The 14,446-nt window shown below is 42.1% G+C and overlaps 1 protein-coding gene across 10 annotated transcripts in view; it reads right to left on the bottom strand.

Annotated features, from left to right (window-relative positions):
* Positions 1-14,446, bottom strand: part of ankhd1 (ankyrin repeat and KH domain containing 1) — a 37,236-nt gene that overhangs the window by 13,918 nt on the left and 8,872 nt on the right. For 4 of the 10 annotated variants that reach the window (XM_041797778.1, XM_041797781.1, XM_041797779.1 and 1 more), the window contains exons 3-24: positions 12,061-12,217; positions 11,718-11,880; positions 9,723-9,870; positions 9,402-9,635; positions 9,203-9,297; positions 8,674-8,835; positions 7,233-7,314; positions 6,786-6,977; positions 6,585-6,694; positions 6,273-6,360; positions 5,666-5,793; positions 5,417-5,560; positions 4,630-4,732; positions 4,278-4,540; positions 3,846-4,133; positions 3,355-3,769; positions 3,117-3,256; positions 2,904-3,015; positions 2,619-2,764; positions 2,385-2,527; positions 402-615; positions 90-265 (exon numbers count right to left, since the gene is read on the bottom strand). In XM_041797778.1, coding sequence (XP_041653712.1) covers positions 90-265; positions 402-615; positions 2,385-2,527; positions 2,619-2,764; positions 2,904-3,015; positions 3,117-3,256; positions 3,355-3,769; positions 3,846-4,133; positions 4,278-4,540; positions 4,630-4,732; positions 5,417-5,560; positions 5,666-5,793; positions 6,273-6,360; positions 6,585-6,694; positions 6,786-6,977; positions 7,233-7,314; positions 8,674-8,835; positions 9,203-9,297; positions 9,402-9,635; positions 9,723-9,870; positions 11,718-11,880; positions 12,061-12,217 — 3,703 coding nt within the window. The remainder of the gene's footprint in view (positions 1-89; positions 266-401; positions 616-2,384; positions 2,528-2,618; positions 2,765-2,903; positions 3,016-3,116; positions 3,257-3,354; positions 3,770-3,845; positions 4,134-4,277; positions 4,541-4,629; positions 4,733-5,416; positions 5,561-5,665; positions 5,794-6,272; positions 6,361-6,584; positions 6,695-6,785; positions 6,978-7,232; positions 7,315-8,673; positions 8,836-9,202; positions 9,298-9,401; positions 9,636-9,722; positions 9,871-11,717; positions 11,881-12,060; positions 12,218-14,446) is intronic. The other 6 variants (XM_041797784.1, XM_041797787.1, XM_041797780.1 and 3 more) reach the window with 5 other exon arrangements.

Below are 14,446 nucleotides of genomic sequence, written 5' to 3'. Positions count from 1 at the left end.
GCTCATTAATTGAACAGCATAAGTAGCTGAGAATTATCTCAGAAAATAAAGACAACATGATCTGTTCAGTAATGCCTAAAAGCACTCACCTGTTGATAAGCAGCTCACAGAACTTGTAGTGGCCCTTGTCTGCAGCGATAGTGAGGGCAGTGTCTCGGGATGAGGGAACAGGGGGAGCGTTTACATCAGCACCTTTGTCGAGCAGCACTCGGCCCACCTCTGCATAACCTCCTGAAGCTGCCTCCATCAGAGGAGTGAGACCGGTCTGGAAGGATAGAGATGAAAAGTTACTGAGTTAGTTCACCAGAGGCTCTATAGTCTTAGCCAGTGTAATGTTATTTTAATGAGGTGTGGCAGATGGTAAATTGTGTGCCCTGATGACTGTGATCCAGACTTCTCACCTTAGCACGATGCTCTACGTTGGCCTTTCGATCCAGCAGCAGACTGACGACCTCAGCCCGCCCCTGGAAGCAGGCCAGGGTCAGAGCCGTGTTTCTGTTGGTTTCAATCTGGGCGTTGATGTCGGAGCCCATATCAAGCAACAGCTTTACTGCAGGAACGTGACCATTCATGGCCGCCAGCATCAAAGGAGAGATTCCAAGCTTACTGCCAGTCCTGGTGACACAAATAAACAAACAGTTGGTGAATAAATGGGTTAGAAACACACAAAAATAAAGGACTGTTTCTGTGCACAGGGAAGAATAACAGATTATTTGCCTTTGTTAAAAAATGATCATTTGCTGTAATTCTAGCACCCTAACACTGTCTTTATCAGAAAATGAATTTTCATCAGGATTACAAATGTTGATTTATTCTTTTTTTAAGTTGTTGACTGATAGTTTTCTCATCACTTATTTAAAACCGAGGAAGTCACAAGGCTTTTACTTTTGGTTACAGCGAAAACACAAAGAAATGTTTTCAGAAAGGCTGAATTTCAAAGTGTTTACACCTTAAGGATCATCTATGCTCTGCATTCAAAATCTATACAGATATACACTTTCTGTCTGTACTTTACATTCTTTTTCCATATTTCTGCATGTTCTCACAGAGCTTACAGATACAGATGAAATGCTGCAATACAACCAGTAACTGTGGGGACAGTGTTGAGCAACACAGGCAACAATTTGAGCCAGAGCAGCAAAGCATTTAAAAAAATGGCAGAACTTTTCTCAAACTTTCTAAGTATTACTGAATATTGTGAGTTGTTAAAAATTATGGTTATCTAAAGTTCAACTCTTTTATTGTCCACCCCAAAATAACAGACGTGTGTGAATATTTGGGCAGTGACTGTTGTATTACCAAAACGCATAGGTCTGTTTTTGTACATAAAGATAAGCCTTTACTCACCTTTAAAAACAAAAAAAAGGATTCAGAAATTAAGGAAGGACTTGATCTCATGAAATGGCCGAAATTTGATTTGCTTTCAAACAGTACACAAGGAACATACAATAAATCATGATACATTATTTAATACACTAGAAAAGTAGGTATAAAAGGAAACACATTTTACTCTGTTTGGAGTTACCAAGATGACAGGAAACAGTTTGTGAAGACCAGTGACCCTTGTTCGACATGTTTGAACATTACTTGTCTTACTTACTTGTCTCACAGGGGTCAGATATCAAACATACAATGTGAAGTTTAAAAAAAGCACTGAAATATTAAATAAAGCAAAATAGATTTGAGATCCTGTATCACTCCACATTCTCTACCGTTCACTAGTTTGACCATATTTATATTACTTTAGTCAGGAACACTCTCGTCATGTATTTGATCATTTTCATGCAAAATTGATCTACAGTTTTACCTAGCGGAGAAAGCTCTGCTAAAAAGATGCTCCTTAACTTAATCAAGCAGCATGCTTCGACTTACCAGGGAGTGCATGGCTAGAAACCCCCATGTGGATAGATACATTTTCGTTAAAATGCGTATTGAATACAACAAAATTTGTTTAAAAAAATTAATCTGTAGCTGCATGAACTCGAATGAGAGTGCAACAAGCTTTATGCCATAAGGAGGAGGCTGGGGAGGAGGAGGTTAAGCTCTGCCAGCAGTAGCAGCTGCTGCAGCATGGTGCATCAGCATTAAGGCAAGCAGGGTTTTGTGATAAGTCCTGTACATCATATTTAAATACATCACTGTGTTTAGAGAAAGGCGTATGATTTGCTGTGGGAGCTGGCAGGCGATCATAGCTGGGGGTATGACTATCGTGTCCTGCATGAACTAACGCTAGGCTTCATTGTGCTGAGGTTTGGGGCAGTAATTACAAAAGTAAAATACCTTCACTACTAATTCTGCAAAACAGCAATAAGAATCATACATAGGGCTTGATATTGGGATCACACAAACAAAAAGAAAACAAACCTGACTAAGTTTTTTGTTACCTGGAGTTGATTTCAGCTCCAGCGTTGAGTAGTATCTTGATGATGTTGACGTAACCTCCAGAAGCAGCAAGGCTAAGAGGCGTGTAGTCGGAAACATTGCGGTGTTCCTTATTGGCTCCCCGAAGCAGCAGCAGTTCAACAACCTAACAGAAAGTGACAGTTTTAGCTCAACTGAAGCTATGGAAAACAGAAATGTGGCTTTAGTGATGGTCAAGTCAAAGATAATGCGTTTACCTCCTGGCGACCCCCAGAGCAGGCCAGGGAGAGGGGCGTGTCTTTGGTTCTCTCTGACTGAGCCTCAATGTCGCCTCCTTTGTCCAGGAGAACTTCCACCACTCCCACATGGCCAGCAGTGGCAGCCAGGATCAGAGGAGTAAAACCTGTGAATGGGGAATGTGAGTTTTTGAGGGGATTTTCAATTCAAATCATTCTAGTTTTTAATCAATTTAACAGTAAAAAAAACAAACAAAACAAAATCAGTCTTTTTCATTGTTCCATTTTATTATCCTGCTTGAATACCTTTTTTGTCCCGATGCTCAATGTTGGCTCCCCGTGCGATGAGGACAGACACCAGCTCCTCATGTCCTCCTGCACACGCCAGTGTCAGCGCTGTGTCATGGTTACTCTCCGTCTGTGGGGAAAACAACTTCTTTAAACAGGGTGGAGGACTTTCTGCATACTAGTTCTTATTGTCATGATCTCATTGTTTGTCAGTTTTGTATCCCGTCTTACATGTGCATCTATGTCGACCGAGGGGTATAGGGGCAGAACCGAAGGGGGCGAGGCGATGTTTGGGGGCATCTGTGTGGGTGGCTGGGAGAGGGGTGTGGGTGAGGTTGTAGTGTTCAGCATGGGCACACGGCTGCTCACAGCTGCAAGAGACAAAAAGACAAGTTAGATGAGTATGTACATCCAGGATTTAGTAGAGAGGAAGAGGGCATCAATCTTAGGTCAAAGACGTAACACTTGCCTGCCATGATGTCGTCCAGCGTGTCTGTGAGCGTCTGTGCGGGTGTAGCTACCATGAGCCCATCTGGAGCCTGCTGAGGTATCATTCCTGGGCCTAACCCAGCCAGCTGTTGACCCTGCTGCTGTTGGCCCAGCATCTGCTGCCCCACCAGTACCCTCTGCAGCTCTGGGCTGGTGCTGCCTGGGTAGTCGGCGGGGTTGTAGTCTGGTAGGGGTTGGATGGGGACGAAGGCGGCCTGGAGAGGCGGGGGAGGGGGCTGGGGTTGTGCCTGTGGTGACGGGGGCAGAGGAGGCTGCTGCGGTGGCTGTGGCCCATCTCTATAGAGGATTGTACCAACCTGGGGAAGCTTGGGGTAATCGTCCTCTCCGTCTGCCTCTTCCTCAGAACCCTCCTCTTCATCATCGTCTTCCTCCTCCTAACACAAAAAAGTTGAAAAGTTATAAACAACTTAGAAGAATCAAACCCAGGAATATGAGAGTAAAATTACTGACCTCCTCCCCGTCTTCCCCCGTCTGCTCCCTCTGCTCGCCATCTTTGTTGGCCTCCTCATCCGTGTCCGAGCTGGTGTGTGCAAGGGCACCTGGCGTGGTGGGGAGGGGTCCTGGAGCAGGCGCTGTACTTCCAGGCCCTGGACCAGGACCCTGGCTTTGTCCAGCCTCCTGCTCCTCCTTTAAACCCTTCGCCTCCATGTACTCTTTGGTGAACTGTTGCTGTGTTTTCAGCTGCAGCTGGCGCTCAACTTTCTGCAGCTCCTTCAAGATTTTCTTCTTCTTCTGCACCTGTGGACAACAAACACATGCTTGTTAGGCTAGCTACTGATTCACATGCTGAATCATATTATAGCATTAATCTGTTTGTTTAGTTCTGTTAGTTAATAAATTCTGTTCATTTTAATCAGAATTTAACTGGATAATGGATCATACCTGCTCCTCTCTGCTTTTCTTCAGCTCCTCAATCTTGTCTTTGGTGAGTGGCTCCCCCTGAATGAGCTCAAGCGACTGAAGCTGAGCCTTCTCGATAGCGCTGATTCTCTGCCCCAACTCGTTTAGCTTACCCTCTGTCTCTTCCACAATGCACTCTAGAGGCTGGCACAAGTGGAAAGGCGGCAGAGGTTCTGCTTCAGGCCCCCGGCCGACTGAGCTGGGGACACCGGGCTGAAGGGCTGCCTGTCTCTGTTTGGAAACGCCTGGAAATAAACAAAGAAAGTTCAATCAAGTCTGCAGTTCCATTTGGTCAGAAATCTCTTCGGGTGAAAGGACTTGTGGCGCTCATTACCTTTACTTGAGACAGGTGGGGGCGTGGCGATGTTTGATGGGGCTCGGTCGGGCTCTTGAGGGGGCACTACCATGGCGAGAGCTTGGAATGGGACACGAGGAACCTGGTCCAACAGGTGACATGTTATTTTCATTAGCACTGAAACAGGGTGTACACAGAAAATCTGACATTAAATCTTTAGCGACGCCCCCTAGGGGGTGCCTGGACCCAAGGATGGGAACCACTGCCTTAGGAGGCAAGATTGTTTGAATGTGCTCTTTTTATTGTCATCTGAAATTGCTCCCAGACTTAACATCAAACTAGCTAGCTGCTGCCTTCTGCTTCACCACGAATGCTAACAGTGCTAATACTAGCATAGTCTATGCTAGTATCAAACTTGTCACAAGATTAACCACAAAGCTGCTTTTTATTTCTAAAATCCTGTGAAATGTTTCAGGTACAGGGCTCAGCTGAGGCTCCTTTTCCTTTCAACCACTTCACAAAATAACCTGCATATATCCATCATTTACACACACACACATCACTAATTGCATGCATTTGACTTGTTAGCAGATCTGGCGGAGTTCTAAATAACATCAGATGATTAAAAATAAATATGAATCAAAGCAGCAAAACTAATTACAGCATTATTGGAGAATATGAATTCAGACATTACAGTCTTGCATATACTTTTTTAAAAGCCTTTATTTTCCCTTAATAGACTTATCAACGTAATGTATTTTAAGACTCAACAGACACTCTGTAAAAATCTATTTATGTCTATCTAGCTTTTTATTGTCACCTTTACCTGAGAGGCATCTTGCGAAGGGGGAGTGAGCTGGGAGAGGTCAGGGGCTGGGACAGACAGGATGTTGTTGGGATAGTCCAACAGGTAGGAAACCACATTGGTGTGGCCACCCTTAGCAGCTTCTATCAACATAGTTGAACCATCCTACAAAGAGAAAACAAACATGATTTCAATGATGTTGGCATTACTTGCATATGAACTCGCAGTAATGTTCTTATTGGTCTTATCTAAGTCTAGTGTCCACGTTACTTTGAGTCTGTGTGTGGGATCCGCCCCATGTGCCAGCAGCAGCTCCACCACAGCCAGATGTCCTCCAGCACAGGCCAGAGACACTACTGTGTGATCATTGTTGGCAGTAGCTCTGTTCACATTCGCACCTAGACAAGAGAAGAAATGTGAAATCAGTAACTCACTAATTATGAGATAAAAGCCTTATTATTAAATTCATAGAGACAGGCTTTCCTTAGCCCCCAACAATATATAATTAAGGATAAATCATATTTCATCTATCAATAAAGATAGAGAAGAAAAGTGCTTCACTGATTAGTTCATGAGCTGAAGTCCTCCCTGCTTGAAGCTTAATCCAGTCAAAGAGTTTAGATCAATAAAACCTCATTTTCAAATACATTAGCTTCTAATTTCAATACATACTTATGTTATCATCTTTTAACCTGTTATATTCTTCCAAAACTGCCTTAGCCTAAACTAGAGAGGTAATTCACATAGTTCTCTCTTACAGTATTTGTGACATGTTTATATTTTCAAACATGGAACTTTTCAGCAGATTCATGCAAAATTAATAACATTTTTTTTCCCATTTAGCTTGGTAAATGTGAACATTTGGTTAAAAACACACCTTTGCTGATAAGGAACTGCACTGTACAGAGATGTCCTGCCCTTGCTGCCTTCATTAAGGGCGTCCGCCCTCCTTCAGACTCGTGTTCCTGGAAAACAAAGGGGAAGAGGTGTTGGGTAACAGTAGCTTACTATAGTAGATGTGTACATCCAAAGATGCCGACACTATAATAATTGCTTCAGTGTTTCCATAGATGCTAACAGGTTTGATGTTATTTAATAACATTTGCACAAGAAAGACTATAAACATCTCTTATGGGATTGCTGTCATGATTGTGATAAAACAAAGGAGTGAAAGGAGGATTTGGAGTACCAGGTTGGCTCCAGCCTGCAGCAGCACATCGGCCACATCAGTGTGTCCATTCTCACACGCATACGTTAGCGCTGTGTCTCCTGTTGCAGTTGTGGCATGAACGTTTGCCCCTGAAAAGGACAAAAAAAGTATTCAGAATAAAAGCACAGGGTTTATTATGAACAGCTACATCAGACTGGGGATTTCTTTCCTTCTGCTCACCTGCAGCTAGCAGATATTTGACCAGCTCCAGATGGCCCTCCTGTGCAGCCTCCATTAGAGGTGTAGAGCATCCCAGCTCAATGTCGGCGCCCGCCTTAATGAGAAAGTCCGCCACTTCTAGGAAGCCTCCGCAGCACGCTAGAGTCAAAGCCGTCTCCTGGGTCTCCTCTGTCTGAGCGTTGATGTTAGCACCTTGACAACAGAACAGTTTGGGACTCATTTGTTATCATAAAGTCCAAATAGTGCATGCTTTAAAGAAAACTCATGCCAACATCATTTCACTGCTTACTCCCTTGGTTGTCTTATTTCAACTATAAAAACAAACAAACACAAAGACAGAGGGATGATCACGGCCAAACAAAACTAAACAAGGCTGCACTGTTCACTTAAATGGCATCTAACATCAAGTTTCCCTATCCCAGATGTAAGATCAGAGCTTTATCTTACCTTGAGCCAACAGAAGTGCTACCATCTCCTCATGGCCTTCTCTAGCTGCTTCCATCAGAGGGGTGTAGCCCTCGTCATTGACCTGGACACAAACAGAAAAATCAGTGGATAAGAAAACAGAAAGGTGAAATATGAGTCACTGCTGACAGCTCAGTGGTGGACAGCTGAGCTGCTCTTTTGTATATCTGTACTGTCACTGATGATGCAAAATGAAATACCGGCTGGTAGACTCATTTGTCAACATCTTAAGATAAAATTTGTGGTTATGGAACAAAAAACACAAAAACTTGAAACAGCGACATTTTGGCTAATATCCCTTCCTAAATCCTGCTTCTTTATGGCAGTCTGAGTGAGGTCTTTTTTGACACAATATAACCCCAAGCTGGTTTTTAGTATTTTTGTTCCACCTATATTTTTATGCAAAAATGCCTGTAGAAACTCAACCCTCTTAAGCACAATCAAGTTACAGGCATCTGTTTTTCCAGGACAAACTAAACTTTCAGAATTTGTGTGCTGCAAAGACATTAGACGCATGTATCAAAAGTAAGATGGCCAGACAGACCAAATAAATCACACAATGGAAAATGAATCTCATAGAACTTCATACATATTTCCCCCAGATCAATGATAAACAAGCCTTTTCACATCTGCATTTAGTTCCAAAAGATGTTGTTTATCAGGAGAAAAAATGGCAGCTTTCTAATAAACACACAACAGAAAATATCACTATTATTTATCTCCACAGAACCAAATCACATTTGTGTTCATTTGGTATTCCAGTACGTAAAATGCACATGAATCCCATGTTAGGCCCTGATTGGTAGCTACCGCCAAAGAAACAACATAAGAGAAAATTAGAGCATCGTGATCTGCCAACAGGAAGTTGCTGATTTTTACTTCCACTGTCAAAAAGGAGGATGGATAGCAAGACCGCCAAGTTTTTGTCGTAAAAAATAAAAAGTCCTTATCACTGATTTAGCAATGTGGATTTTTAGCATCAAAGCTCTGAATAAACACCACTGTTTGCATCTTCATTAAAAATGTTCAGGAAGAGACATACTCAGCAGGAGCTGTCTGCAGATTCGCAAAAAGGTCATCCTCCAGTCACAATTTACCCCATAGAGATCCATCTATGCATGCTCTAGGCATGCTCTATCACTTGGGATTGCCAGCGATCCCCCAAGACTTTGATTAACAGCAATGAAATTTGGCTAAATCAATTACATTTACTAGCTTTTTTTCTATGTTGCATTTTTTTAAATTAAGAATCTAATAAGTTTGTTTGGATAAATGTCAAATAAATTTGAAAAACAAATTAAATCCTTATTCTGAAAGCATTTTAAAATCTATGATCAAACTTAACATTTAACAGGAAACTGCATTCTCCTGTATTCAATGTTCTGCCTTATCTTGGTGTTTCTGTGACTGTCTCTTTACACACCTCCTCCAAGTTGGCTCCTCTCTCTATGAGCAAGGCTGCCAGCTCCACGTGTCCTCCACAGGCTGCGAGGGTAAGGGGCGACTCAAAGGAATCTGCTGGCATGTTGACCTGCGCACCGCTGTCCAACAGCAGCCGTGCCACCTCCACATGGCCATCCTGGGACAGCGAGACACACAGAGAATGTAGAGATAAGCACCTCAATAAATATCTGGGTTCATCACAGGTTACTATAGAAACAGGATGCCACAAAGTATTAACTTAACTCTAATCCCCATTACTTTGAATCAATGTTTTTCTCATGTTAATCAATCTATTAAAAAAAAATCAAGACAAAGTTTAAAAAAGCCAACTAAACTCTTTCAAAATTATTTGGGTTTTAGAAATATGTTGAGAAACTGTTACTGAAAAACCCAAACCTTCATCTTCAACTGAGTTCTCTCAAACTACATTATTTGACAGAGAAATGTACAAGTGTGTACAATGTTTAAGTGGCAGTGAGAAAATATTGAGGTTTGGGTCAGATGCTCACCATGCATGCTTCCATCAGTGCTGTGTGCATCTCATCTGTTTTATGTTCCTGATCTGCTCCAGCCTCCAACAGAAACCGCACCATATCCAAGTGACCTGCAGGGAACAAGCAAAAAATCAGCTCCCTAAACTTTTATTTTTGAAGCATGTCAATAAAAGAAAAATCTACAGAATGACAGACACAGCATTTGGGTTCTGACCTTTGTAGCAAGCTAGTGTGAGAGCGCTCTCCTTAAACTCGTTGGAGTGTGTGTTAATTCCGGCGCCATACTCCAAAAGTACCCTGGCTACTTCTACATGGCCAGCACTGGCCGCCTCCATTAGAGGTGTGTGTCCGTTCTCATTGTGGTCCTCAATGTTAGCACCCTCTTTCAGCAGCACCTTCACCACATCCACGAAGCCACCGGCACATGCATACGTCAGAGCTGTGTTACCTGAAAGAGACAAGAGCAATCAATCTGACTGCACTGCATGGAGACGAACAATTAAGTAATGAGTGTCATTAAAAGACGTGGTTTTACCTGTGGAGGATTGTGCGTTGACATCTGCTCCGTGGACTAGAAGCAGTTTGACGATGTCTACATAACCTCCGCTGGCAGCAGCCATGAGTGGCGTTATGTCCCCCTTGATGCCCCGGTCCTCTACATTAGCGTGCATGGCCAACAAAACCTGATAATGTAGATTAAAAATAAATGTGGAGGCTTTTACACAATGATAAAAAATCCTGTGTAATCATTTTTAGTTTGGAGAAACTTCAGTGATCAAAACTCAGTTCTAAAAGGACTCTGTCCTGCATTTTTCCCCTAAATCAACAACCTTTAACTCATAAATACTGCTATCGAGTTGTGGGTTCTGTGACACGACATCAAATCACTGGTGCAAAAACATACATCAGTTTTTTTTCGAAAGGGCAAACATAATCACAAAGTACATCTTCATTCTCAGCATGAAATATAATAATGCTGATACCACTTCCAGTAAAAACGTGTCGTTGATTTTTCTTTCCACTAAAAAACAGATAGGTATCAATAAAAGAAGGGATGCAATAATCATGGATTTTAATGCCAGGATTAGCTACTTTAGCCTTACCGTAGGGTGTGTCTTCAACTGTTTTTGTTTTCATGTACTACAGTCTCACCTAATGTCCTACCTGCAACACTATCTGACCGCCTTGATGTCACACAGGCATCAGCCAATCAACAGTGAGGCGGGAAGTGAGTGGTATCACTTCTTATTTCCTGCTGCTACAGTGCCGCTCGTTGCCGTTTCTCATGGTGACAGAGCCAGAATTTTTTTTTTTTCCTTAATTTTTTATATACAGTTTTACTTTTGCCACATTAGGTTGATTCTGTTTGTCATAACAAATGCATATCAGTTCCAAATATCGGTTATGCAATACTAACAATCGGTATCGATACTGACCCTGAAAAAAAAACAATATTGGTCAATGCGCTGTGCTGTAGTGCACATAGGAAGCATAAATGATGCTACCTGTAGCTTAGCCAAATGATATGTGACAGACAACAGTTCAGTCTGAATGAATCCAGCCATCAGCATGTTCTGCTCTAGCATCATAAGCAGCCAGGTAACTAACATTTAGCATAGTAAACAGATAAATGTGTGTTCTTTCTCTTTAAGTTTGATGTCAGTAGTAACAGCCACACAGCGAGTGTGCTTGTTTTAAAGAGTGTCTATGTCGACCTGTCTGGGGCTTTAACATGCTCTGCATGCTGCACCGGATCGACTTGGTTTGTCTTGAGCCAAACCCTGCAGCAATTTGTATGGTATCTGCTTTACAATCATTTAACAAGTGTTTAACGGTGTGCTGTAACGCAACTTTTAAGAAGCTAGATGTGGTGTGAAATGAGGTCAGAGAAGAAGCTGTAAATGCTGTAGCTGCATCAACTCACTGGTTCTGCTGCTAAGGCTTAGTTAAATCTATGGTAAACACGCTATTTCTGTCAAGGTCAACATTTCTGGATTATAAATCCTGGGTATTCCAATAGTTTCAGATGGTGGATTTTTTTCATTTTTGTGAGCTGTAAGCCGTACTCATCAACATTAAAACAAAAAAAGTCTTTTACTATTTCACTATGTATGAGATGTATCTAAATAAATGGAAGTTTAACTTACTGAATTAAATCACAGGAAAAAATGAACTTTTCATGATATTCTAATTTTTTGAGACACACCTGTTGAAATCATTGTCTGATAACCTAACAGGAAGCTGGGCTGCTGAAACACCACAGCTGGGGTCACATTGTTTTTAGCACAAAAATAGCGCTCCTCCCTGCTTACTGGGTGTGAGAAGAGAAACACAAGGTGTTGTGAAGTCTTTAGGATTAATTAACCATGACTTTTTAAACCACGATTAACCATGACACCTCACAACCCTAGTTAGAAGTACTGCTAAAAACTGATTGATCAGAATATCATTATCAACCAAAAATAACAATCCCTGTCCCTTACAATCACAATACAAAATGAAAGCCTACTTAGCAATTTCTTTAACAAACCTGTGCAAGTTCGTAGTAGCCGGCTGAGCAGGCCAGACACAGCAGGCTCTCTCCCTCCTCTGTGTGTTCGTTGACGCTCCGTCCCTCATCCAACAGCTTGCGTACAGCGTTGACATCCCCATCCGAGCACGCCTCTGCTAAACTACGGCTGAAAATAACCAGACTGCTACAATTACTGCCACTGTGACAGGTCAACACAAACACGCCTTGCATCACTTCCAAGTAGCAAACACACACATGCATGCAAATATACTGTATGCGTACTTTAGATTACATTTAAAATAGAATCGTTTTACTAAGGATCAGTGTAAACTACATGTGGCACTGTGGATGTGATACATACTTGTCGGCTTGGCCGGCGTTAAGTGTGTTTTCAGCTCTCATGCGGGTCAGAGCTGCGGCGGCTTCGTCCAGGGCGCAACTCACAGATGACGTCAGTCTTCGGAGCACCTCGGGGTCTGCAAAAGCTTTACCATCGGCAGTGGACAGTTTACCGATGCCTGCCGAACACCAAAAGGGCAGAGGTGCATAGTGCAAGGCAAACCACAGGGGAGCACAACCACACCAGACCAGATGAAGAAGCAAGTCCAGTCCAGCCAATCCAATCCAGGGTTAGTAGCAGCAAACACAGAGAGGAGATTGAAAAAACACACACACAGAAAACACACACAAGCATTGGTTAATAATGCTGATCATCTTTTCACTACTTTCAATACACCATCTATTATTCTCAGTTACAATTTCGTTGACAATGATCAGGTCACATATGAAATAAGAACAACATGGCCTCATAACAACAGACCTGTGACCAGCCCTACAATAGATACAGTCATGAGTAGATGTTAGTTCTATAGGCTAGTTGACCTACTGAAGGTTCAGTCTGTTTATGATAAAAGAGAGAACCGTTTCGTCCTGTGTGAATTATAGATGGGTAAGAGGCAGTGAATGTATGAAACACACACTGGAGACAGTGGTCAGCTAGACAGGAAAGCACAGCTGGGTGAAAACAAAATGCAGTAAAAGAGAAAAATGTGTTTGTGTATTTTTTCATAGAAAGAGAGGAGAAGCCAAAGAGGGAAATAGAGGAGAGAGCAAACAGGAGAAGGAAAATGCTTTTTTCTATTGACCTACATTGAAACATCTCTTCAGAAGAACAAGGAGCATTTCCTGACCAATGAAACCATTCAAGGGTTTGTTTTGAGTGTGGTAGCAATAAGAGAATGTGTAAAAAGAGCCAAAAGAGAAGAGGAAAATGTCATATTAAACATTTTGGCCTCAGCCTCACCCCTGCCATTAACCAGACAGAAGTGAGCTCCGGTCTTTGTGGTCCTGCCGTGTTTTCACCGCCTGTGACTCGAGCTAAACTTAGCACGGATCTCAGACATGGATTTCGCAATGGTGCCCAAGGCGGAGGGAAGCAAGAGGTCGAGGAAGTTGATCATTAATGTTTTACTGTATTATGTTTACCTCAGGGAAGAAGCAAAGAAGCTCACTGAACCAAAACAAATTTAAAGTGTGTCGGTGTTTCTAACATGGTAAATACTTCAGATGAAAACAAAAACACCAAATGAGGGTGGTAAACTTTTTTAACTGACTTCTACAAAGCATATGCTAAAATGTTCAAAACATCAACCATTTCCACAGCTCTGAATCACACTATTAAGAGACTAACTCATCTATTTAGATCAACTCTCTTGGACATTGAGCTCTCAATGAGGTCAAGGCTGTGACTTGAAGAAGTAGAAAATATTTTTGTTGTCTTTCCACTGAAACAAGTCTCTGGCAGGCCTTTAAGCTGCCCACACCCACTGTACCACCAGCACATGATTCAATCTGAATAAACATTTTTATCCAAGTTACTAATTAAAGTTTCAGTCAGTGTTTTTTAAGCACAGCCAACACAAAACTGCAAGGAAATCAACATTGAACCTCTGAGAATTTCTGAGCCAAAGCAGCTGTTATCTTTCATTTTAACATAATGAATGAACTGGTAGATCTAACAACTTTCTCAATGGCAAACAAGATGAGATTAAAGGCAAAAAACAACTTTTTTAAAAGTTGACTTTTATAAATATTTACATACAATTTCCTTAGCCCCTCACTTAGACATGCCTTTTTTTTTTTTTACAGTGCTGTACAGATGTGTTTGCAGTCACTGAGACAGATCAAAATCTAGAACAAAAGGGATGCACCGACTGTTGATCCATAAGCACCTTCTCCAGCACTGCTCCCCACAAAACTCTGCCATGTTTACATAGACAACATGAGCTTTTACATAGTTGTGCTGAAATAAAATGCAAGGTTACATGTATTTATTCACACTCAGGCCGGCCACACACTACAAGATTTTAAGCCCGATTTTAGCCAAGATTTGACTCCCCCGATGATCGTGGGGGCGTATACCGACTGGAGCCTCATCGCAAGCGATTATTTGTCTGAGTAGTCTGCATGTGTGTGGCGTCAACACGATTCATTTACTGCTCCAAATCGCATCGTCGTCTCCCATACCCGGAATCATATATATCAAACATGTTTGATATTTACAATTCTAGGTCGTAGTGCCGCTGACGGAGTACCCACAACAACCAATGAGATCGAGCACACTGGGTAGCATCACCAGACGAAGCATACATACTTTCCCCGCTCACAACCATACACACAACTGTACAACTGTATCTTAATTACAGCCAGGATTTCATCCTGCGTCTTTCCCCTGTTTTATGATTGTT

The sequence above is a fragment of the Cheilinus undulatus genome, linkage group 10 (assembly GCF_018320785.1).
Source record: "Cheilinus undulatus linkage group 10, ASM1832078v1, whole genome shotgun sequence".
Lineage (NCBI taxonomy): Eukaryota > Metazoa > Chordata > Actinopteri > Labriformes > Labridae > Cheilinus > Cheilinus undulatus.
This window is presented reverse-complemented; position numbering and strand designations above follow the sequence as displayed.